The sequence below is a fragment of the Acomys minous genome (assembly GCF_964271855.1).
Source record: "Acomys minous genome assembly, chromosome: 4".
NCBI lineage: Eukaryota > Metazoa > Chordata > Mammalia > Rodentia > Muridae > Acomys > Acomys minous.
The window spans coordinates 115,341,776-115,367,465 of NC_140486.1; the positions used below are offsets into that span (position 1 = coordinate 115,341,776).

A 25,690-nucleotide genomic window follows, 5' to 3' on the forward strand; every position below is an offset into this window, starting at 1 on the left:
TGCCGAGGCGTCCTCTTACGTCACTTTGCAGATGGTAGGGTGCCAGCTGCTGAGTGGCATCTGCTGGCCTGACTTGCATACCCCTTCCTCCAGGGCCAGCACTCTGGAGGCTTAGAAGCTCCAGGCACCCAGCCCAAGTTGATTGGGCCAGGCTTTGAGGGCCAGTCCCCAGGGCCTGCCCCTCTGTTGCTGCCTCCCATCTGCCCCGGGAGCCGCTTATCAGGTAACCAGAGCCCTCCGCAGCGTCCACGCCTGAAACAGGAAGCCCTGCTGGGCCTGTATACAAAGCCGCCACTGAGCATTGGACTTAAGGATGGAGGAGCAGCAGGCACTGGTGGCCTCCAAGGACGGAGATGTGGCCACCTTGGAGCGGCTGTTTGAGGCGGGTGCCCTGAAGGCGGGCATCACTGATGACTTGGGGGCTGGCCTGGTGCATCATGCCACCCGGGCTGGTCATCTGGACTGTGTCAAGTTCCTGGTACAGACGGCCAAGCTGCCCGGCAACCAGCAGGCGCACAACGGGGCCACGCCAGTGCACGATGCAGCGGCCACTGGCAACCTGGCAGAGCTGTGCTGGCTGGTCCGTGACGGGGGCTGCGGGCTGCAGGTAAGCTACACTAAGGTAGCTCTATGGCTGCAGTCTGAATCCTTGGAAAGTCCCAGAGCTCTGTCTCAGTCAAAGATGTGTGCCTTTGCTTCTCCTCCCAACCACTCCTCAACTCCCCCCCAAAAAAAAAACCCAGCACAAAGCCCTTGAACACCAAGGCCACACACTAGTCACCCTCATATGTATCCAGTGCTGGCACAGAAAAGCCTCTGGATTTTTCTACCCCTCCCCCAGCAAGGAGTACCAGGGCTGCCAGTGATGGATGGCCTTAGCACTTTAGGGATCACATCTGTGATCAGACCTGATCAACAAAACCTGCTCCCCAAAGGGTCAAGAAGTGGATTTGGGCACTCGGGGTCTTGGAGTCCTGGGGACACAGGGCCGTGACGGTTGTGCTAGCGAGAATGTTCTCAAGTCTGGTGACCATCCTGCTAGAACATTTCTATAAGACCCCGCCAGCCTCCTCCTTGCTTGCAGGCCTATACCTGCTTGGTGCAGGCAAGGGACTGAGAGCCACCTTACCGTACCCCGCACCCAGCACCCAGCGGTGTGCTCTAGCTGCCACATGCCTTGAACTGGCTCTTCCAATGACCCTGAGAGCAGAGGGCAGTCATTGGCCCATTTCCAGAATTCACACTGGATCATGGCACCCTCAGGGAATGCCCAGGTCTGCCAGATGCTTGGTACTTTCTGGAAAAATGCCTTGGAGCCCAGCCTGGGTAGGGATGAGAGGCAGAGGTCTAGAAGCTGCTGTCTTGGAACACCTGTGGTGGGAATCATGCTAACAAAAGCCTTTCTGAGCATGTGTAGTGACTCAATTGATCAGGAAGGCGGGCAGCTGGGGTAGGATCCCAGAAACCTAGCCCGGCTTCCTCCTCAGTCAGGGTGTTCCTTCAGACTCAGTGGGGGATGGAAGAAACAGGGAGGGAGCCAGTTGCTGACATTAGAGGGTCCTCCAAGAGACTAACAGGCAGCTGTTTCTGGCCATGCAGGTGTTGCCCAGCCAGGCTGCACTTGGAGCCTGCATTGGCACCTGCATAGGCTCAGTGTCCTGCTTGTGCCCTGGTAGGACCAAGATGCCTCAGGTGTCTCCCCACTGCACCTGGCAGCCCGGTTTGGACACCCAGCGCTGGTGGAATGGTTGCTACGTGAGGGTCATGCAGCCACACTGGAGACGCTGGAGGGGGCCTTGCCGCTGCACCATGCTGCTGTCAGTGGTGACCTGACCTGTCTCAAACTCCTGACAGCCGCCCACAGCAGGTGAGAGCCCGGAACCTTGTCTATAGTGACTGGCCACTGAGGGAGGCTACACAGAGGGGAGACAAAAGATGTGCTGGTGGCCTGTGAGGCAGGCCCTGTGATTCTAGAAGCAGAGAGTACACAGGGGCAGTCGGCATGGGTACAAATTCTATTTGCTTGGGGCATAAGTACAGCATTGCACAGGTTCATGGGGGGCTGCAAGAACTGCACCCAAATGGTGCTTGGGAAAAACAACTGCCTTCAGTCATGCTAGCTGGGCTCATCCTCCACACTGGGAGCCCCTTGATGGGACCAGCCTTATCAAATCCAAGACCTTGTGCCCCACCCTCTAGGATTTGTGGATGAGGGAAGTTAGGACCAGCCCCACTGAAGCAGGCAGCCTTCAGTTTTCTCTTCCCTCCTTTGTTGTGTTCTGGTCTCAGCCTTATGCAAAGCTCGCCTTTCTAGAACAAAGATGGGCAAGGGGCCTTTGTAAGAAAAGAGACCCAAACCCTTGCCCCTTGAGTAAATCATTCAGCTCTCAGCCTCAGTTTCCCCTTCTGCCAGCTGAAGCTTGTAATAGCCTCCCGGTGGCAGAGTAGAGGTGTCCCTCTGGCACAGATCCAAAGTCACTCAGTGGATTGCAGAGTAGTTTGAAAACACATCATTACTCCCCTGCCTCCTGAGTGGCACCCTCCTCAAGGGCCCCAGAGCTGAGGATGTAGAACAAAGTCATATACGCTTGAGCCAGGAACAGGTAAGAGCTCAGCCTTACTGCTAAAGGAGGCCACCTTCTCCCAGCCCCAGTGAGCACAGCGCTGGGCAAAGCAAAGACCCTGCCCAGTGGATACAGAGTCGTGTCTGCCCAAGGATGTTCTGTGGCGGCAGCTGCCACTCCCAGCCATAGTGGCGCAGAGGCAGAAAGGGCCCTTAGGAGTTAGGGGTCAATTCTGTGTCTCTACAGGGGTGACTAAGAATGCAGAATCAGTCAAGATTGTAACCGTCACCCATTTAAATGACTGACATGAGTAAGTGTGACCCAGGCAAGGGAAGAAGGAAAGAAAAGACACTGGTTTCAGGGGTATGGTGCACAGAGGCCATTGAGGCAGAAGCTGAGAACTAGGGAATTAGAGAAATTCAGACTATATGGTCAGGGGTCAAGGGCAAGTCTGTGTCACCCAAGGATGATGTCAGTTTGGGGGTAGGGCACTGGCCCTCTGGTCACTGGGAAGCAAGAACTCACCCAGGCCCAAGAGCAGCCTGCAGAGAAAAAAACAAAAACAAAACAAAACAAAACAAAAAACAACAAAAAAAAGAAACCCAGGTGCTGCCCCGCTCATCCTCCCTGGGGCAGTTCTGAGTGCAGGCCTCATGAGCCTCTCTCCATTGCAGTGGTGTGAACCAACGGACACGCAGCGGTGCCTCTCCACTCTACCTGGCCTGCCAAGAGGGCCACCTGCATCTGGCACAGTTCCTGGTCAAAGACTGTGGGGCCGACGTGCGCCTACGAGCCCTGGATGGCATGAGCTCGCTGCATGCTGCCGCTGCCCGTGGCCACTACTCCCTGGTTGTCTGGCTGGTAAGGGGGGCACTGTGGGCAATCAGGCATCTGGAAAGGCCAGACCCTAGAGCCAGCTGGCCCTAGAAGGGGGCTCTCGGGCACTGGGGACACACATGGCACCTGGAGTGTCAGGTGGACTTCAAACCTCTGCAGTGCCCACAGGACTGTACGAGACATGGCAGCCCAGAGGGTTCTCAGGGCCTCTTCTCAGGAGTTGGGTGCTTCTCTGGAGGTCACTCAGTGTTGATGGTTTCCAGGTGCCAACACCTGGCTTAAGCTACTCAGCTGCATTTAAGCCCTGCTACCCCTGAGCCCTGGACCAGCACCTTACCTTTCCCACAAAGGAAACTCAAACCCCAGAGTAGTTAAGAGTTGGGCCAAGGTGGGGTGTGAGAAACTTCTTACCCTCACAACAGGAAACCAGCTGTGGGTACTTCAAAGGTCCACTAGAGATTCCATAGTGGCCGTGAGATGGGGAGGTCCCCAGGGAGGAGGAGGAGGCGGCGGAGGAGGAAGAAGAGCTATGGGTGGGCAGGAAGTAGCTTTCTGTGAACTGTGGTGGGGGTCAGGACTCAAGGCGGTTTCCCAGGAGGGGACATATCACATTCAAAGGCAGGGAAGCCTGTCCCCCTGGGCCTGGGATAGTGTGACAAGACAGAGAGAGCCCTAGGCAGACAAGGCCTCTATCCTGGGGACCCCTAGGAGGCATGGAAGACGTTAAACTGAAATCTGCCTGCAGGATAGAATGTCATTCTGAGGGAGGGAGGGAGGGAGGGAGGGAGGGAAGGATGGGGCGTCCCCTTCCTGCTCCCCTTCGGCTCTCCCTTCAGCCTCCTATCAGGATCTTTGTACATGCTGCACCTTGCTGAGATCACTGGGGGTCCCATATGGCTGGCACCATAGCAGTTGTTTCTACCCACCCTCAGGAGGTTGGGATCTGTCCTCCTGCTAGACTCCCTCTGTATGGCAGTTAGTGTAAGGAGACACACAAGGAACAAAGTTCCCCTTACACCTAACCTCCCAGGGCGTCCCAGAGACTATGTCACCTGCTTTCAACTTTCCTTGCAACACCTGCCCAGCCACTGGCGTCAACTGCATGTGCTGCCCCAGTTCCCCCAGGAGAAAGCCTTGGCTCCAGGCTGCCCTGTTCCCCAACAGTTTTTGTCCTCAAGGCTCTGCCCATGACCTTGCTTGTGGATCTAACTCACTCACGCTAGACCGTGACCGTCGCCTGTGCTGTGCCTCAGGTCTGAACCTTGAGCTCTCATGCCACCTGGATATGATGGGCCAGTGGGATGTGACTGGAGAAGTGGCCACAGCGGTGGCATGTGTCAGGGCACAGGTGACTTATCTATGGAGACCCTGGGATTGTGCTAAGGTGGGGCACACTCTGTTCTGAGAAAGAAGTGGCCACAGGACCACAGGGCCAGAAAGACCATTCTTGTTTGGGAAATCTCCAAATCTCCCCCTGCCCTGTCCCCTGGGGCCACAGTCACTGTGCTCTTCCGATTAGCTCAGTGGTAGTGACTCCTTTCCACAGCAGGAGGACCTCTCCTTTATGGAAAACATTGGCGCTACTCCTAGCAACAGAAAGAGTTGGAAGCCACAGTCCTTAGCCCTGCCCCGAGGAGACAGAATCTTCCAGCAGACCCCTCAGAACAGAGTCAAAGGCAATCCCAGACGTCCACGTTTCAGCAGGCAAGCCTGTTGGAGAGCGAGCATGGCTTTTGACTGGGCAGCCTGAGAGGCCCTGTAGCTGGGTGTTATGGAGCCCACACCATGGTGCCCTCACAAGGCAGATGAGGCCAGAGACAAAGGCAGGCCTCAAGGCACTCTGAAACAGGACAGGGCCCAGGCTTTGTGAGCCGCTCAGGGCCAGAGCTTTGAGGAAGGTCCCATAGCACCCAGGGCTCTAGCAGCATCCTCCCAGAGGGCCGCCTGTGCCAGCATCCTCTCCGTTCTCTCTTGCTGTGGCATTTGGCTTGTGGACTTGCAATGTTCAAATCCTGTGCTTTACATAACCTTCCCTGCCCTGGGATGCCACATGGGTCACAGGGCATGTGGGATGAGCCAGCTCTGTCCCAAGCTTCCTGGGACTATCTCCACTGCCCACTCAGGATCACAGCTAGGGAGCCCCATTTCTGCTCTGAGTGCCCGGGGGGGGGGGGACCCCTCATCCCTGAGAGTGTCTGCCCTCAGATCTGTTCTCCTCTGCTGACAGCCTGTCTTCCTGGGTTCTCTCACCAGGTCACATTTACAGACATCGGCCTGACAGCACAGGATAACGAAGGAGCCACTGCCCTGCACTTTGCAGCTCGGGGTGGCCACACACCTATTCTTGACCGGCTCCTGCTCATGGGCGCCCCCATCATGAGAGACTCCTGGGGAGGGACTCCTCTGCACGATGCAGCTGAAAATGGACACATGGAGGTAAATTGCAAACGAGGGGGAGGGGCTAGGACTCTGAGCTGGCACTTTGTCAGTGTGCCATTGAGTCCTCCCAAAAAAGTCCCTTGAAACAGGTGCCAGGTAGTACCCTTCTATAGAAAGCAAAAGGGAGTACAGCAGGCAGAGCATATACCCTAGGTCACTGGTTGGCTCGGAAAAACCTGTTTTCTGCTCCAAGCTTGGCTTAGTGATGTGTGGCTGAAGGCTATAGGGTGAGTGAGCAACCTCGACCTGTTGGCCCAGGTGGCCCAGTTTCCAGGAATGAACCTCCAGACCCCAGCACATTCAAGGGTTAAAGTGTCGTAGGTCAGGAGGTTCCAAGCCTTGAGGGCTAAGGCAGCTGGAGGCCTTTTTGGGTCTGGTTCCATGGCAGCTCTTTCTCCACTACTCTTCTTGCCCTGAGAAACTTGTGCTCCATTGCTCCCCACCACTTCCACGTACTTCCTGGATGCCTGATGAGTTCTGAGGTTGCCCCCACCACTCGCCAGGAAGCCTCGTCTCTGGGGGGGTCACCACTGGAGACAGCCCGAGTGACTCAACATGGATCAGCTGTTCCTAGCAGGAACCCGAATATTCAGGGAGCCACGTCAGCAATGCCAAGCAAAAGAACCCCACCCAGTGTAGCCACGGAATCGCTGAAAGCAACCCTAACCCAGCCTACAGCAGCTACCCAGCGGCTTTTCTCTAGCTCCCTACCTTCCGGGCAGAGACTCCCTCTTGCCTACCTCAGCCTCCCTGCTCAACTCACTCCAGCTCTGTCCCCTACTTGGGCAAGGTAAGCCTGGAGAGCAGAGGAGCCTGCGAGAGTCCTTAGGAACCCTCTCTGTCCTGTCTTGTGAGGACAAGAGGTCTTGGGTGGAATGACAGATGGCAATAGGAGTGACTCCCACCCCACCCTGTGGGACTCTGCTGGTCCCCAGGACAGCTGCTCTACGGGCAGCTGGTGACAGATACTCTGAGCTCTGCCCGCCAGCCACTAGGCCCCAAGCACAGAAAGGTGCTTACAGAAAGGTGATGCAGGGCTTTCCCTAAGCCGCCAGATATTTTCCCATGGAAGACTGTGGGGAAGCCCACGGAACAGTTAAGACTAGCCAGTTCCACAGGGAGGAGTCCTCAGAGGAGTGCGCCCTGCCCTTGCGTCTTCGAGAGTGCAGGGCTCACAAGAGTGCATGTCCCGCAGGGCATGGTGACACACGTCTTTAATCCCAGCACTCGGGAGGCAGAGGCAGGTGGATCGCTGTGAGTTCAAGGCCAGCCTGGTCTACAAAGCGAGTCCAGGATAGTCAAGGCTACACAGAGAAACCCTATCTCAGAAAAAACAAACAAACAAACAGTGCATGTCCTCAGCAACTCATGGCTAGGCTCCTGCCTTCCTCCCCCCTGGCTTACGAGAGCAGACCAAGGTCTGGGCTGACACCAGACACACTTTGCCCATCCATACATGGCAGCAAGGCACTCATCTGCATATAAGTAAATCAATGCATCTGCTCCAGGCTCCAGCCTTTCCCCTAATTGCTGCCAAGCTGGACCCTGTCTTCACAGCTGTTCAAATGAGGGCTACCTGTTTCCGTGTTTAAATCTTCTCTGTCCCATGACAGGTGCGACAGGTGCAAGAGGTCACGGCCAGGCTTTCTAAGACTGCCTGAGTCTCCACTCCAAGCTCTCCAACGTAGCTTAACTGCAAGACAACTTTGAAGTGTGTCAGCAGCTCACTCCGCCCCCAACTCTGGCTTTAACTGGTCCTGAGCGGGGCCTGGGGAGGACTATAACAGACTCCCCCGGGGTGCTCACATGTGTCAGATGAAAGGACCATGTACAAACAGTATCAGTAAACCAGTATGTAAAAAGACAAAGAAGACTGGACTGACTCCTGAAGCCGAGAGGCACACACATGGGAAGGAGAGAGCAAGCTGGGTGAGGTCAGTGTGGCAGGGTGGGGCTGGAGAGATGGTAGGCTGAAGCGAGGCTCTTGGAGGAGAGAACTCACGGCTGGAAGGTCATAACGTGGCATAGGAAGGCCACCGAAGGCGGCTTGTATGGCGTGAGAACAGGTGATTTTCACACTGTTTGAAGAGGGCACTTTGGTAGGACAGGCTCCGGAGGCAGAAAGGACAGGCGTGAGGGAGGCTGCCTCAGCTAGGTGTGTGGCTGGCTATAACTGACTGTTAGCTGTCTACCCAAACTAAGTCCAGAAAGAAAGGCCAGGCGTGCCACTAATGCCCTGTCTTGTGGCGGTCTGGCCATCTGCCGGGTCTCGAGCCTGCAGTGCATGTCCACACCCTCCCTTGTTCACAGCATTCTCTCAACAGACTCAGACCTAGATGTGCTTATCAGTGGCAGTAGGTTCTGTGGAGGTGACTCCTCTGTGGGGTCCCAGAGACTTGGATCTGGCTTAGGTGGTTACAGTGACTAGGGTGCACGCTGGGGACAGGAATGTTAGCGCTGCTACAACAGCCCTGCTCAGGGAAGAACACACCTGTACTGGTGAACCTCTTCATGGCTCAGGGCCCGCCACGCAGGTGTGAAAACCCTGCCTGTGAGCATCTGAGCCGAGGTGCTCAATGTGCCTTACTAGAACTCAAGTACGCATGTGCACATCTGACCTGCTTGTGACCAGGTCGTCACTAAGGTTCCCTTTCTAGGAATGGCTCCACAGTCTGCAGAGGACAAGCATTTTGTTTCAACCCAGCTTTTTTTTTTTCAGGAGCAGGGGGTGGTGATTCAAGACAGGGTTTCTCTGTATAGCCTTCACTGTCCTAGACTTGCTTTGTAGACCAGGCTGGCCTCGAACTCACAGCAATCCACCTGCCTCTGCCTCCCAAGTACTGGGATTAAAGGCATGTGCCGCCACACCCAACTTCATCCCAGCTTTAAAAATGATGCCAGTGCTAGCAATCACTGGACCTGATGTTGGAGCCTCATCGGGCTCTCTCTTTTAAAAAAAAAAAATTTTTTTTTTTAAACTTTGCCTTTGGTTTTGGCACTATACTTGTTTTTGTCCAAAAGGCCAAGAAGCTGTGCTGATTTTATTTTTAAAATAGAGTCTCATGAAGCCTAAAACTCACCGTGTAGCCGAGAATGACTTTGAACTTTTTTTTTTCAAAGATGTATTTATTTATTTATTATGTATACAGTACACATTAGATCACATTATAGATGGCTGTGAGCCACCATGTGGTTGCTGGGAATTGAACTCAGGACCTCTGGAAGAGCAGTCATCTCTCCAGCCCAACTTTGAATTTAACCCTCCTGCTTCTGTCTCTTGAGAGCTGGGCATGCACGACCACACCTGGTTTGTGTAGTATCGGTGACTGAGCCTCGGGGTTCATGGATGCTAGACAAGGCCCGTGCCAGCTGAGCTAGCTCGCCAGCCACAACAGCCTGACGTTCCTGCTGTTAGCTGTGATGAGTCTGCATACAGGTAAATAAATCAAGCTGTCACCAGTAACCTGCCCATGGTGATATAGACCTATCTATGGGCATGCACCTGGGGGACAGGAACAAGAGAGTCACAAGTTTGAGGCCATCCTCATTGTAATATCCTGTCCCCAAAAGGAAAAACAAAACAAAAACCCAAACGACAACAAAAAACCCCACAGCGTAATCTTGACACACTATGGAGTAAGCCTGTGGCGAAGATTGCTATTTAGCTTATTAATTAATGAGGAGTCCGCGTTTCCAAGTGACCCTGTGTGCACAGATAAGGAAGGCTGAGAGCCTTCACAGCTGGGCAGAGATGCAGGTTGCTGGCCACTAGGCATCCCCGCCTACTCCCTTCCTATGTGTTGGCGTCCTGTGCAGGACCTCAGAGCTGGAGGTCAGAGGCCTGGACAAAGCGCAGAGGGACACTTCGGCCTTTATCCCTCTCCCAGCCTTTCTCGGCTGTGTCTGATTCAGCCATCTGGCCCTGCTGGTTTCCAGTGCAGGGTTTTAATTATTTAGAAACGATGTGTACAGGTCGATGCTATTGCACACGGTGTTGTGTTAGAATAGTGAGCGAAGCATTAAGAGGAGCTGGGGGGACAAGAGGCTCAGGGTGTCCTGGGGCTGAGGATTCAGGACACATCCTCAGTGACCCAGAGCTTCCCCCTTGTCCACAGGACAGCTGTGGAGCAGGTGGATGGAGGCTCCTTGGGCCTCATCATGACCTTGGGAAAAGTCTTAGCTTCCTCATTCTCTTTCTGCAAACCAGAAGCAGCCACTGTTCCCACAGTGGCTTGGAGATAGAGCTGGAGCCTGGTACACGTGGGGCTCATCACAAGGACTTGTGCGATCCCTGCTCCCAGCTCAGCCGTGGGCCTCCAGCTGGGGACACAGTGGTATCCGCTTTTCAGACAGAGCGTGGGGACCAGTGTAAGAAGCTGGGAGGGTGAGAGAAAGAAGGTCATGGGGGGGGGGGGGTTGGGGGAGGGCCATCTTCAACAGTTCTGTTTCTACAGCTTTAAAAACCCTTCAGTCTTTCTAAGTAAAACAAACCTGCAAGTCTACATGTTCTTTCCGGCCCTTGCTGATCAAGCTCCCATGTGGAACCGCCGTCCTGCAGTCTGGGGGGGGTGGGGGGTAGGGGGTGGGGGGGTGGCGGGGTCTCCCTCAGTGCGGGGGGTGGTGGTGGTGGTGGTGGCAGGGTCTCCCTCAGTGCAGGGGCGGGAGCGGGCAGGGTCTCCCTCAGTGCGGCTTTGCGGCTCAGAACCGTCTGTTCTTCTTGTGTGTTTGCCTCCAAATATGTCCTCTTCAATGGTGAGGGGAGCCTTTGCCAGAAATAGACTGGTAGCCGGGAGGCAGCTGTGGTGCGGGGCGGGGCGGGGGTGGGTGGGTGGGGGGATGGGGGGTGGGGGTGGGGGTGAGATGCACACCTGCAATTCCAGCACTTGGGAGCTGGAGGCAGGAAGTTCAGGGGTTCAGACTCAGCCACATAATAAAGTTGAAGTCAGCTAGTGCTGTAGGAGACCCTGTCTGGGGGGGGGGGGGGGAAACTTGGCAATTTCCAATCTTTCTTTTTTGTGTGCTTTACCGTGATCATCCACCGCCTCCTGCTCTTGTCCAATAGCAGGCTAAGAGCCTGTCTTCTGAAGTCCTCTCGCCTTCATTTGTTCTTTCCGCGGCCTCTCTACCATGAGGGGACAGGAGGCAGGTGGGCCTCTGTTTATACCACCTGGGGTTTGCTGGAACCTCCTGGATTTGTGCTCTGGCACTAGCCATCTCTTCATAAGAGCCTCAGCCGTTATCTCTTGGACCGCTGCCCCATCCTGTCTCTCCTCTCCTTCTGGCATTCACACTATACGTGCGCTGGGTGGGCTTCACTATTCTGTGTTAGTCAGCATTCAGTCACGGAGACCACACGATTTATAAGGAGGAGAAGTTTGTCTTGGCTCACAGTTTCGAGTGTTTAGTCCACCATCACTCTTTCGGCTGTGGGCTGGTGGCCACACAGAACATCGTGATGGGAGCGCATGGGCTGGGTCTCAGCTTTGTGTGCCCCACCTCTGAGAAAGGGTATGAATAGGGACCAGGGTCCCAGCATCCCCTGCTGGTCTAGCATCATTCTACTAGGTCCCGTCTCCTCAAGGTCTCCCGGTATCTCAATGGTGCCACAGTCAGGCCCCTGAAGGATGTCTGTCCTAATGACAGCACACGTCTACGGTTTCCTGTTTCCTTTATGGGCCTCTCTGCAGTATCTCTGTTACATTTTTAAAGTTACGTTTTGAAATTAGCTTATTAACCAGTGGGCTTCCATGAGCTACCTCCATGCATCCTTAGCTTTTGGTTAACCCACCTGCTGCTCCCACTTCTTCTCATCCTCCTACCGCCCCGCCCCCCACTCACTACTTTAAGCTCCCAGAATCCCTTGCCCTTCTTGCATATCACGTGTATTCTGTTATCCCTGCAGTTACTTCTTCAACTGGGTTGCGAGGTGGCTTCACGTGGCTTTCCACACACCGTCCCTCAGGGTTAGCCTTCCCAGTCACTTCCTCCTCTCTCCCATGCCCCTCCCTGCGGAAGTCTTTCAACGCCCAGTGTTCAACACTGTACTTGATTTTGTCTAACCCACCTTCCTTCCCTTCATGTGGGCCCTCCAGGTCCCTTCTAGCTGTCTGGCATCTACTTGTGCTTCAGGTTAAGCACGCACAAGATTTGAAGCTGGATCCAGGTAGGAGAGAGAGCATGTGGCGTTTGTCTCCCCGGGCCTTGCTGACCTCGGTCAGTCTAATCTTCCCCATGGGTCAATTCTGACCCGTGTTCCCTTTACTAGTTCAGCTTTCAGTTCTTAGTTTTCAATCTACTCTATCAGTTTTGTTGTTGTTGTTGTGTTTTGTTTTGTTTTTACATTTTAAGACAAGGTCTCAGGTATGCCAGGCTGGCCTTGAACTCACTATGTAGCTGAGGGTGACCTTGAACTCCTGACCTTCCTTCCTCCACCTCCACGTGTGGGTATTGCAGGTATACACACACCACACCTGTTTATGGTGCTAGGGGTCGAACCCAGGGTTTTATGCATACCAGGCAGGCGCTCTGCCAACTGAGCTACATCTCAAGCCCTACATCACTTTTATTGTCTGGGATACTAGGTTTGAATATTCACACTTGGGTTTTATTTCTGTAAAAGTTATGATCGTGGTGGGTTTTTTTTTTTTTCCTGATTCTATTTGTTTGGTTTGATCAGTTCTCAATTTTCCCTGCATCCTTCACTTCTCTTAACTGTGTGCTTGTGTGCTGGGCAGTATAATTAGAGAGCGGTCTATGGGTGTATTCGGAGTGGTTTCTTATTGCCTTTGCCAGGCCGAGTGTGAGAGCTACAAGCCTGGGCCCATTTTATTCTTCATCCTAGGCTAGAGGTCCTGGGCCACCATGAGGCTTGAGGCAGTCAGCTGGCTCATAGGTGCCCTTTAACCTACATGGGAGGCGGCCAATGAGTGGCCTGTATGCAGCTCCTGGTCTCCGTGATCCCTAGTGCTTCAGGCTACTAGGGGAAGGCCCTGCTTGTCAGCATCTTTATAGGATGGGGCGAAGCTGAGCGTTAGGCTAGCCCTTCCTCCAGCCTCCTTCCTGGGCTTAACCTAGTCAGCCTTCACTTCTCTCTCTCTCTCTCTCTCTCTCTCTCTCTCTCTCTCTCTCTCTCTCTCTGTGTGTGTGTGTGTGTGTGTGTGTGTGTGTGTGTGTGTGTGTCTCTGAAGCTTTAGGAAGGCATGTTATCTGTGTCATCCTTGGGCTGGCCCACTTGCTTCTTGGTAGTGGACCATTTGCTCAACTGTTTTCTCCTGCTACAGCCTCCTTGGATGTCCAGGCTTGCACCTTGGTCATCTCTCACCAGCCACCTCTGCTTAGAAGCCCCAGAACCCTGGGGATCCTTCATACTGGCAAAGTCCTCCTCCTCCCCGCACCTACACACCCCACCACTGTTGCAATCCGCTGCAGGCTGTACTTTCTTTGTCCATCAGGCTTGGTGACCTGTCCCCTTCTACATATCCTCTGTGCTGCAGACCCTGTGACCTCCCCCTCCAGGGCACCCCAGCCTCTCTTGCCCCTAGGAGTCTCCCACAGTGTATCTAGCTTAGATGGCTTATGTCAATGCCTCAGCTAGGCCTTGCTTCAGCTCTGGAGGAGCTAGCTCGCTGAACTGAAACAGATGCCTCATTCACCTCAGTGAGGAAAAGGCCCGAGTCACGAACAGGTTGCCTTCAGCCAGGGAAGTGGCCTGACTGTCCCCATTGACACCCAGTGAGCCAGCCATGTGTGTCATGGGACATTCCTCTCTCCGCAGTGCTGCCAGACTCTGCTTTCCCACCACGTAGATCCATTCCTGCGGGATGAAGATGGGTATACCGCGTTGGATCTGGCAGAGTATCACGGACACCAGGATTGCGCCCAGTACCTGCGGGAAATGTCTCGGCCGGTAAAGCTTGGGGTGTGGAGTGGGGGGGGCTTTGTCTATCCTGGAGAACTGGGAGGGTGGGGGTGGCAGCTGGCTACAATGCTCTTTTAACTCACCTGTCTCACCTCTAACACTGGCAAGGGCAGGAAGAGTGATAGGAAGATGCTGCGACAGGGGCCAGGCTGTGGTCAGGGCTGAACCAGGACTGGACAAGCCAAACCTGTCATGTGGACCATAGAAACAGTATCTGTGTCTTGGGGGCGTTACTTCAGGCTAACCATGCTCAGGGGTGGAAGCAAGACCCCACCCTGGCTGAGGTGACCCTCAGGCAACACGTCATTCTCCAGTGGCAGCAGGCTCACTTCATGTATGGCTCTCGGTCTCCCCATCTCTCAGAGCCAGGATCCTGGACTGTCCTAACTGGTCCCTGGTCCCAGCACAGGACAAAGCCCAGCAGGGATATGCTAATGGAACAGATAAGGGAATGCACAGAGAAGTGGGTTGGTGTGAGCAGATGGCCAGAGAGGGAAGTGGAGGAGGTTGGAGGATGCATCTTGTGGATGTAGTTTGGTGATTTGGACAGACCTCTTCCAAGTGCAAGCCCTCTCTCCTGATCCAGCCCAAAGCAGAGACCATGATGAATTTTATCAGTTCTCAATGGTGCCATCCTTTCGGGAAGATCAACTATCCCACCCATGTTCAGGTGAGGGCACTGAACTCACTGAGAGGGCTGGCTCACTGAGAGGATTCTATGCTTCTCTTCCTATAAGGATGTCCCCTCAGAATGTCAGGAACCAACTGAGGCAGAGCCCTCGTTGGCCCTTTGTCCTGAACTGGGCACTCACATGGTCATAGCCAAATGTTACTGCTTGAAACCTGCAGCAAGCCTGACCCAGCCTGGCGCAGTTTAAGCGGGCCACGAGGGCTCATGGGAGGCTCCTCCTGGGGTGCAAGTCTTAGAACCTAGCATCCAACTGTCTTAGAAATGACCATGGTTATCAATGCCAGGTCCCTGCTCTGACTGGAACTGAGGCAAATAAATGGTGAGCAAGGCTGCACCTTCTGGGCCCAGGGAGACTTAGGCACTGAAAATTCTAGGCTCCTGTCCTTATTGAGATCTGTGCTATCCTTGGGTAGCAGCTGAGATCAGCAGGTGAGAAGGGTGGCTGCTCTCCTGTGCCCATTTCCGAGGTCCCATCCAGCTTCCAAAAGTCCCTGACTTGACCCCACCACAGGTATGACGTGAATTCCAAGGCAAGAGCCCTCTGTCCAAGCAGGCTCTTGGCCTTTCATCTTCGTAGCCTGGCACAGCCAACCCCTCCTGGGCCTTACCTCGCCTCAGGGAGAGGTTCTCTGCATGTGTGTGCCTTCCCTCATCTCCCTGCCTCTTGGCTGAGGGCAGCCACCCCATCTTGCCTTCCTGGGGTTGATCTGGTCCCAGGTGTGTCTTTGAAGTTATATAGGACCCAAGGCAGTGCCTCACCATCTTGCCTGGGGACTGTCGTGTCTGCATGGATGCTTTTTCTGTAGACTAATAAGATACATCCACTTCCTGTACCCCAATACTTTCCTTCCTGCTCATATCTGGGCATCCACCCAGGCCCTGCAGGCCTGACACTTGACCCTGTGTATCTATCCCAGGAATTGTTCAGAACTTCATATTTAGGGTGAGATCGTGGTCACTGTGATGTCATCTTGATGGTGCCTGGTGACAGCCAGGGGTGCCTGGTGACAGCCAGTGGTGCCTGGACACCACCACCACTAGTGTTAGCCTCTAGGCCTCCCTTTTCATGGGGAAGACAGGCTGTCAGCTGCAGGCCGGCAGCAGGGGGAGCGAGTCTGATGCAATATTGATGGAAACGCAATATGCATAGGTCGTCTGTACCGGCTCTCTCCTGTGGGTCTGAGGAGATTGTGAAATCTATTATTCCCTAGACACCACTGTCCTGATCTGCTCCTGGGGGACCTGTGGGCCCAGGAGAGGCAGCTTGGGTGCTAGGCTAGTAGCATCAAGAGCTGTGCCCCAAGGGTGCACCTTCAGTGACCATTTTACATCAGGGACCTGTGGGACCACAGCACACCCTCTGCTGAGTGTGGGTCCTGCTTGGAGCCCTGGGGAAATGCACGCCTTGCTTCTCCTGGGACCTCGGTATCTCTCTGTACAGTGGGAGGTTGGGCCTTTTCTCCCTAAAGTGAGGCAGAGGCCAGGGGTGATTGAGGTGGTAGCCTGCTGCCCACCCATCTCTCAGTCAGTTGGTAGCCTGATTCCCTGGTGTCAGTGTGAGTCTGAGGGCTGTTCCCGAAGTGTTAGCCACTCATAGCATCCCTGGATGGTGTCTGTGCACGCCTCCAAGCCCAGGAAATGCAGCCCTCATCCCGTACGGTTTGGGCTGCCTTGCTTTGCCTACCTTATGCTCACTCCCACCAGTGTGGTGCTGGATCCTCTTGGGCACATGGCACCAGCCTTGACTTCCTTGTCATCAAGGCAGTCTGAAGACCTCGCTCAGAAGCAATGCTCGTCTCCTGCTCTCGTGATGGCGTCAGCTTAGTCTCCTTCATCTCACTGCAGAGGGCCCTAGGGTCCCTTCATAGGCACAAGGGAACATGAGCTGGCAAAGTCTGGGCCCTTCCCTGGATGGAGTCTTGTCTCTGGGCGGAGTGGAGTTGACTGCACACAGTAATGGAATCTCAGCTGTGGTGAACGGTGTCCAGCTCCGTCTGAGGTCATGATTTTCTCAGCCCGGGTGGCATTACAGGCCTGTAACCCAGCTCGCCACAGCTGCCCTCCATGATTAATGCATGCCAAGGCACAGCAATGCTCAAATCTCACCAAAAACAAGGAAGGAGGTGGCAGGCAATGGAGCCAGAGGGGCTGCCACCCTCAGAACAGCTGTTCCAGGCACGATATGCCCAGACATTAGGGCTGAACGATGGAATCTGGCGCCTGCCCCCCTCCTATATCAAGGATTGCCTCAGGGTCCATGGCCAAGACTGAGAGGCAAAACTGGGGGAGGGGGGGCTCCCATTGCCCTGAGAGCACCATAGTCAGACTTCCTCCTGCCCACAGCCAGAAGGGTCAGTGCTAGTGGTTTCCTGTGTAGGTATGGTCAGATATTTCCCATCATGCCTCATTCTCAACAACCCACCTGTAGCCATGGCATGGGGCTCCCACTGACTTCTCTTTCTTGTTCAGTGGTGAGGAGGGCAGCAGGGCCCAGTCAGCCCAGGGACCTGAGGTCCTCAAGCTGTGGAGCTTTTCTGAAGATGGAGTCCATTTTCCCATCCCAGGCCAACATCTCACCTCTTTTGTTCTCCCAGCCTGAGGAGGCTGCTGCCGCCCCGCTAAACCCCTGATCTTTCCTGAATGAAGCAGGCAAGGGCACTTTTTGCCCATTCTCTTGCCAGTAGGTTGAATGGCAGGGAAGGGACCTGAGGCTCCCAGGGGAGGGAGGGTTCCTTTGCTCCCCCCCACCCCCACCCCCGTCCCACCCCATTTGATATACTAATGCTCAAGATGGCTGCCATGTCCTCAATGAGCTTATGCTTCAGCCTGAGGCAGCTCCATGTCAGAGCGAGCAGCATTCACATTGTTTCTGGTCACCCCTCCAACGGTCCTTAAGGGTCAAGCTCAGCATCTGTAGAGAGACTGTCAGGCCCAGGGGCTGTCCCCCAGAGCTTCTGCAACCCCTTCTCCAACTATGTGTTCAGCTCTGAGCCCCTGGCTCCCCACTAATGTGCTGGGAAGGATGCTGCAAGTTGGGGCTCCTCTGGATAATCCAAGGCCCTCCACCTCTCAGAGGTATCCCTAGCGCTCTACTGTGGAGCCTAAGGCGCCATGGTAAGGGATCCCACACCTGGCCCCAGCCTGCTGGCCACCTGACACCCGGACCTTCAAATATTAATGCGATACCTCCCACTCTGGGGGCACAGCTTCGACAGCCCCTGACAGGCGGGGCTGGGACAACCCCGGCTTGCTGTGCTCGGCTGCCTGGCATTTGCTTCTGAGAGCCTCGCAGGCTGAACCAGGCAGATGTCCCAGCCCTGCAGACCCGTGTGCTGGATCCTGGGCTCTGCAGCCTCCCAGGACAGATGAGGTGCACAAGAGGGCATATGGGGTTTGGGGGTTCATGCTGCTTTCCTTTCCCTCTGACCCGGTGAGCTGAGGGTGTTGGGCGGTGTGGGACGGGACTGAAAGGACAGATCCACACTGGCTTTAGTACGGAGTGGCTCAAAGAGGCCAAGAGTTTGCCTGGGCAGCAGAGGCTGCCACCCTATGGGGTGCAGGCAGAAGGCCACCTCTACAGATGTGGGTAAAATTGGAAAGCAGGCACAGCAAGGCAGTAGCCCAAGCCACAGCAGGGGTCCCAGGTTCCTGACACAGATTTTGGCTGTGGGCCACATGTTCTGAATGACAGCTGGTTCAAGCCAAAGCCCCTGCCCTGTTCAAGGGGGAGTGGGGCGGGGTATCTCACCAGCACCATCTTGGGGACTGTTGGCTTCCTCTGTCCCCTGGAGGGAGGTGTTGGGGCTTAGGCATGACTGTGAGGTGGACGCTCAGGGGAAATGCTATGTGTGCCCTGTTAGCTGAAGCCAGGAGCTAGGTATCTGCATGCCAGGAGGGCACCGATGTCATGCCAGCCCATGGGCCTCACATCTCTTCTCCTTAGCCAGAACCAGCAGGAACAAGGACCCGCAGCTTCCCTGGGTCAAGCGTCACTGCTGAGACTAAGCAACACTATGCTGGGCAGCACATTCAGGCCAATGGCTTATCCAGTGGTCAGTAGCTGAGGAGAGTAGAGGTGACCAAGGACGGTTGGCCACCCAGCCTAAACACAGAGGGGCCGCCTCTCCAGTCTTTGATGGTCCTGTCTTGGTACAGCATGAGCACCGAACGCAAGTCCTGGCTTGCACTTCTGCCTGGGGCATACGGTCCCAGCTGCTCAGCCCTCACTATGGGCTGAGAAAAATGTCAAGCACCCATCCTGCCTCACTGCCCAACTGTCCTCTCGGTGGCTGGGCAAGGCAACCCAGTAGTTTGGGGAAGGTTGGGCAGCTTGACTCTCCAAAGCCAGGCTCCCTAAGATGGCAGCTCAGCCCCTGGGCACAACTTAGAGGTCACACTCAAACTCCTTGGCCTGTGCTGAAGCACTAACGCCCTCACTTGAAAAGGGGCTGATGGGCTTATATGGACCTGCCACAGCCCTCCCCCTTTCCCATCCCACCCACCCTCCCAAGCCCCCCCTGCCAGATCTCATTGAATCTGCTACCCCTTGTTATGTCCCCCCCCCATGTCAAGGAGGGAGTCAAGTTCAGGGAGCCATGTGTGCCTGTATGCATATGTGCTCCCATCTGTGTGGGGGTGAGAGGTGAGCGCAGCCAGCTCAGCATCTAGCCCTGGAAGAAGGCTGCCCTAGGGGACCCGGAGCTGGGCCCTGAAATGGGTGGAGGGTACAGTCTGTTAGGAAATCCAGCCACCCAGCATGGTTGTGCAGGGACATACAAGAGGGCCAGGATCCTGTGCCTCCCTCCTGTACACTTCTCTTCAGACCCTCTCTGAGCTGCACATGACCCCAGGAGACACCTCCTCCACCCCAGGTCTCCGCCCCGCCCCCCCCCATCTCTTTACCCCCCTGCAACATGTTTGCCGGGCAGAGCTGTGACAGACTCAAGTCCAGACTCACCTGAGTCTCCACTGACCAGGCTTGTCCATCCCTAGGTGCCAGTCCTGATGACACCCCCGCCCCCGCCATTTCCACCACCTCCACTGTTGGCTGCGAAGCTCTCCCTGGAAGACGAAAGAAAAGGGGACTCGGGACCCAGGAGTCCCTCACGTGAGTGCTTGGCCACAGAAGAACTGGTCTGGGCAAGGTATGGAGGGCAGCAGAAACCAACTGGGAGGACCTTCTCAGAAGTGCTGGGCTCAGGCAGCCGAGCCACGGTCTCTGAGGTTGACAATTTCTATCTTGGATAACCTGAGCAGAGAGGAAAGCCGGTGGTCTCAGTGGGCCAGTGAGCATCCCTGAGCATCAGGAGACGAAGAGGGTCTGCCAAGTGAGGGTCACAACCCTTAGAGGATTATGACCAACTCTTACCAAAAGGCCACAGGATGGCATGAAAATATTAACAGGTGCCACATGTGTCTTGGCCCATGGCTAGGTTAGAGCTACACACTCACTTGCAGGAGTTTGTGTCTGCCTGTGTGGGCAAGTGTGTATGTGTGTGTGTGTGTGTGTGTGTGTGTGTGTGTGTGTGTGTTGTCTATGTCTTTATGTATGTATGTATGTATGTATGAGTGTATGTCTGTATGTGAGTGTGCATGTATGCCTCTGTGTGTATGTATATGCACTTGTGTGTCTGCACATGAGTGTCTAGAAATGTCTGCATCTGTGTGAGCATGCGTATGCCAACCTGTTTGTGTTTCTGTGTGTGAGAGCACATTCATGTGTCTGTGTTTGTCTACCTGTGTGTATGTGTATATGTGAGCATGATTGTGTTTTTCTCTGTATGTGTCTCTCACTCTGTGAGAATGCATGTGTCTGTGTGACTCTACATGCATGTGTGTGTGTGTGTGTGTCTGTTTGTCTAGCTATATGTCTATGAATGGGTCTATGTGCCTGCCTAAGGTGTGACACAGGTTTCTTGTTCAGGGTGTGGCACTGGTATTTGTTTATAGTGCATAAGAGATAGGAGACAGGCTTTGGGGGAGACAGGGCTGAGTAAGGTCCCTGAACCTCCAGGCCTTATGGGCTCCTAGCCCTGCCCAGGCAACCCAGAAGCTGGGAGGGCCTATGGTAGGCAGAATTGGGTAACATATGAACTTTCCAGGTAGCCAGGTTGGGCAGGCCTTCTTGAGGCCTCTATGAGGATCCTAGCGGCAGCATTTTGCCTCTAACCTCAGGAGGGCTTTGGGGCAGGGCTGTGAAGTCTTGGGCTCCAGGCCTAGTGTTCCCGGAAGTGCAGGGCTAGCCTGGGTCCAGGAGTTCCGGGCATCCATGCTTTCCCATATCCCTGCCCCCTGACACCCCTCTGACTCCTTCAGCTGCTGTAACTCTCAGCCCAGGCTGGCCTGGACAGCCTGTCCCAACGGAGCCAATGGCCTGTACAGCCCCTGTGAGACTCACTACCAGTACCCCAGCTGCCCTTCAGGTAAGTCTCTGCCCCTCACGCCCCAAACCTCCACCTCAAGGCTGCTGCACCCCATGTTCTCTCAGCCCAGACAGCTCTGACTACCCCCAACTCTGGAGAGACAAGATTCTCAGGCTAGCTGGGCATGGTGGCACATGCCTTTAATTCCAACACTCGGGAGGCAGAGGCAGGTGGATCACTGTGAGTTTGGAGCTAGCCTGGTCTACAAAGTGAGTCCAAGACAGCCAAGGCTACACAGAAAAACCCTGTCTCAAAAAACCAAAAATAAATAAATAAAATAAAATCAAAAGAATCTCAGGTCAGCAGCAGCCAGGTCCTGTCACAGGAAACACAGAGCCATTTCTCATCCCAGAGTCCTGACCTCTGAACTCAGGGTCGGAAGCTGCTGTCACAAGAGGCAACCGGACACCTTCAAGGAGGTCCTGCAGCCTGCTCCTCTGGACCTTTCAGCTAGCCCTCCCCACTCAACCCCCCCACCCCCCCCTTTTCCAGTCCCAGTTTTCCCTGGGTCCCAGGGGACTGAGAATTGCCAAGTGGTGCTCTCGTCCTCTCAGAGCATACAGTTCAATACAGGCTTGCACTGAAGAAGTGGTGGGCCGGCTTTGTCAGCACAGTTGTTTTTACCCTGTTTAGCGGTTTCTCTAGGCCGTGTTAGGCCACACCTCGCGCTCAGGGCCTTACCTTTATTAGGCGAGGGACTGGAGGGGTTGGGAATCCCGCCTTGCTCAGGCTCAGGTCCCCTTAGGAACCGTCACCTGCCTGTCTCTACAGGGGCCGGAGATGGAAGCCGGGCATTCCCATGACGGCCTGGCCACTCTGCAGCTGGATGGGTTGCCTTCAGGAGACCTTGACATGCTGGTGCCCACAGAGGACGAGCGTGGCCGGCCCATCCCCGAGTGGAAGCGGCAGGTGATGGTGCGGCAGCTGCAGGCGCGCCTGGGTGCAGACCATCCTCCCGAAGATCAGGTGTCACAAGGAGGGAAAGGGGTGGAGCCAGAGGAGGAGCTCCAGGCCAGGGGGAGGGGGCGGAGCCTTAAGGAGGAGGGCAAGGCTCCAGGAAGAGGGTGGGGCTCTACAGTAGGGAGTTGGGGGTGGAGTGGGGTAAAGTAGGGGATAGAGTCGAGTTGGGTAGAAGTGTAGCGTGGGATGAGGAGGTAGGAACATGGCCACCAAGTGCTAAGGGGAGGGAAAGGTACCAATGGGGTGCTCCAGCCTTGACCTGGAACCGAAAATAGATGTCGTCCTCCCTGCTACTGCGATCTTAGCTTCCTCTTCTGCCGTACTGTGGTTCAAAATCGGATCACAGGGGCTCCAGGCAAGGCATTTATGGCTTCAGAGGAACAGGCCCCATGCGTTCTGCCACCTACTAGGGCCAACCCTACTGTCCTAGAGCTTAGATTGCTGTAGAGATACCAGCAGGAAAGTGCAGTCCAGTGAGGGCGGGGTGCGTGCCAACCCATGGGGGGAAGGGCACAGCAGTGTGAAGGTGGGGAGCCATAGGGATGCTCAGGAGAAGTTCCTCTCTGGGCAGGTGACCTTGAACCAGAGCTAGAAGGACGTGAATAGGAACCCGTGGGAATTTGGGTCTAGGGCATTCTGCATTCTAGGCATAAGGGGAGGCAAGTGCAAAGGTCCTGAGGTGAGGTGGAGTGGGCAGGCGCCAGGGCTGAGCAGTGCAGACTTCTGCTGGAGTGGAGTGAACTGTGATGTGGGGGGGGGGAGGGGGAGGCGAGAGGGGGTAGCAGGTGTCTAGAAAGTGTCTGTCACTGAGCAGAGAGGGGGCTGTGACTTGGCCTGATATTTCACGGGCTTCTGCACACTGTCTGAACAAGCAGAACGAGAATCTTGTCCTAAAGGTGTGTGGATTGCACTGCGTCCTGGTTTAGGGCTGAGCAGTCCGTACAGGGCTATATCAGCAGGGGCAACCGGAAGAAGGCTTTAAAGCCAAAGTAGGCACATTCGTTGCACCACAGGGGCTAAGGGCTCCTGCCTGCCGCATTCTGACTCCGACAAATATGTCTACCTTCTGCCCTGTCTTCAGGGGTTGGGGGCACAGCAGAGCAGTGGTGGGAGGGGTGTCTGCCAGGAAGCCCCCTTGGAGTCCAAGGCTGGGGTCAAGGTTCTCTCAGAGACAAGAGGCTCTGGGATATGGGAGAGGGTCGCTAAGGGGTTTAGAGTGATGCCTTGCATAAGGCAGAGGCCTCTGTGTTGGCCCCTTGCAGAGTAGACACTAGCTAGAACACTGCTGCTCGTCCCGAGGCTGGTGAGGAGGCAGGCAGGGCTGCTCAGGGTTAAGGGAAGGGCTGGGGCCTCTTGACACCAAGGGTTTTTAGGAGGCCGCCGGGAGCACACAAGTCTCCATCTTTCCCCAGGCTCCCACCCTGGACTGGGTTAGCCAGGCACCAGTTTCTCTTTATAAAGCCAGGGAAGGGCTAGGCTGTGGGGAACCAGACCATCAAGCACTAGCAAGTATGAGCTGGGGTGGATGCTGACCCAGCCTTTCCTGTGCTCAGGACCAGAGTCAGAGTGGGAGTTCGGGCCCCACAGCCGCAGAACAGGCGACTTGGCGGTATTCACAGACACACCAGGCCATCCTGGGCCCCTTCGGGGAGCTGCTGACAGAGGATGATCTGGTCTACCTGGAGAAGCAGATTAGCGACCTCCAGCTCCGGCGCCGATGCCAAGAGTACGAGAGCGAGCTGGGCCGGCTGGCAGCCCAGCTGCAGGCTCTCCTGCCTGAGCCCCTGGTCAGCATTACGGTCAACAGTCACTTTCTGCCCCGGGCTCAGGGCCTGGAAGATGAGGAAGCCCCCGTCCCAGCTCCTGAGCTGGAGGCCTCAGCAGAGTCCGGAAAGACCGAGGCCAGGGGGCAGCCGCTGCCCTTCTGGTGCAGCCACATTGGCCGCCTGGTGCGCAGCATGTCCCTGCTGCTGAAGGGCATGAATGGGCTGGCTCAGGGTGAAGAGAAACCGCCCTCCCCAGTCCCGCAGGACCCGGGCAAGGAGACCATGGCTGGTCCCCCTCGGAGCGAGGCCCAGCGTGAGATCCAAGAGTGTGGGGTATCGGTGCGGACGCTGCGGGGGAACTTCGAGTCCTCCCGGGATCTACCCTGTGAACTGGGAGCTCGTCCTGGCCAGTGTCTGAGAGGTTGCTGGTCGGCACCACCACAGCCCCGAGGTGACCCGATAGGTGGGGAGCCCAGGCCAGGCGACACAGAAGAGGCCAGCGACTCGGGCATCAGTTGCGAGGAGGCCCCGTCAGAAGCTGGCGCTGGGCTAGGGATAGACCTGGCCAGCCTGCGCAAGGAGCGCATTGTCATGCTGTTTCTGGGCCACTGGAAGAAGTCAGCCTACACACCCGCCCTCAGGACGGCCGCCTGCAGGACCCTGGAGGCTCAGCGTGCGCGGCCCAAGGGCCCTAAAACGGCCAGTAGTTCCCCGCCGCCTTCTCCGCTGCAGCCCAGCGATGGTCCTCGACTCAGCCATCTGTGGCAGCAGCGTGGCATCATCACTCATCTGCTGGGCACCTGGAAAGCCATCATGGAGCACGTGCCGGCCCGGCAGCTGAGGAGGCTGAGCCGCAGGGCGCGCGGACCCCTGTCCCCAGAGCAGTTCTTGCCACATGTGGACGGGGCACCCGTGCCCTACAACAGCCTCTCGCTGGATCTTTTTATGCTCGGCTACTTCCAGCTCCTGGAGTGCGACCTGCCTGCAGAGGAACGCAAGATGCGCCACCTGCTATGCTTCGAGGTCTTTGAGCACCTAGGCGCACATGGCTGGGAAGCTGTGCGTGCCTTTCATAAGGCTGTGACCGATGAGGTGGCAGCAGGCCGCCGTGCCTGGACCGACGGGTTCGAGGACATCAAAGCCCGCTTCTTCGGCTCCAGCCAGAGTCCCCCCTGGGACGTGGAGCCCGGCCGCAAGTTGGGCCTGACACCACTTGGGTCCTTGCCCCACGCTGCCCTCCCTGGCCCCGAACCTGCGGCCCCAAGGCTGGGGTCAGACTCCCAGCGGAGCAGCTTCAACAGCGGGGACATCTGTGGCTACATTGATCGCAGCTTCGCCTTTTGGAAGGAGAAAGAAGCCGAGATGTTTAACTTTGGGGAATGACGGTTCATCTGGTGACATGGGATTCTGGGGGAGGTTTGGGGTTCCACTTTTTCATTCTTTGCACTTTCTGGGGTGGGGGTGGGGGCAGTCAGGTAAAGTTATCACGGTGAAGGCTGACTCCCTCTTCACAGAGATCAGAGGTCTCTTAAGCCACTGTGTCTATCTCTCCTGAGCAGTGACTTGGGGTCAAAACCTCACTTGTGGGGTTTTAGCCCTCAGGCCCTCAGGTGGGTATGTGGGTCCTGCAGCCAAGGAGCTGGCACCCCAGCACCAGGACCCCCACCCCTTAAGTCTTGTTTCCATCAGTCATGTGGATGTCTCACCCTTCACTTTCCATGATGCAAGTGGTCTCAGCTACATCAGCAGCCTCTCCACACCTCCCTTGGGGCCTCAGCCCTGGGCCTGCCTCTCCTTCTGTTTGCTTTCCCTCTGACAACTTCCTTTCTGTAAAACCAGAGGGAGCTATACCCAGCTCTCCATTAGGCCTCTGTCTTGCAGCTGACCAACCCTTCCCAGACCCGCAGTTGGAGGCAGAGACAGTGGCAGGCCCACAGGAGGGCCCTAAGAGCGGGGGTCCTCCTGCTCCAAGAATACCCATCAAGAGGCGAGGGAGTCCTCGGAGCAGAAAGGTTGGTACCCGCTAAAGGGAAACTGAGCTTCTTAAGCTGAGAACAGCAAGGGTGGGACATACTAGGGGTGTTCATTTGGTC

At 55.7% G+C, this 25,690-nt stretch overlaps 1 protein-coding gene across 2 annotated transcripts; it reads left to right on the forward strand.

The window, feature by feature from the left end:
- Positions 1–298: 298 nt before the first annotated feature.
- ESPNL (espin like) lies at positions 299–24,980 on the forward strand (the record flags this gene model as incomplete). 2 transcript variants are annotated; one of them, XM_084779049.1, is made up of 9 exons in its annotated part: positions 299–607; positions 1,677–1,867; positions 3,239–3,425; positions 5,655–5,837; positions 13,615–13,746; positions 19,442–19,556; positions 20,765–20,871; positions 21,643–21,837; positions 23,391–24,980. In XM_084779049.1, the coding sequence occupies 9 exons, from the start codon at positions 314–316 to the stop codon at positions 24,978–24,980; spliced, it is 2,994 nt and encodes a 997-aa protein (XP_084635175.1). The 2 variants fall into 2 exon arrangements, with proteins under 2 accessions (XP_084635175.1, XP_084635174.1); XM_084779048.1 differs by having other exon boundaries at positions 314–607; positions 23,385–24,980.
- Between the last annotated feature and the right edge of the window lie 710 nt (positions 24,981–25,690).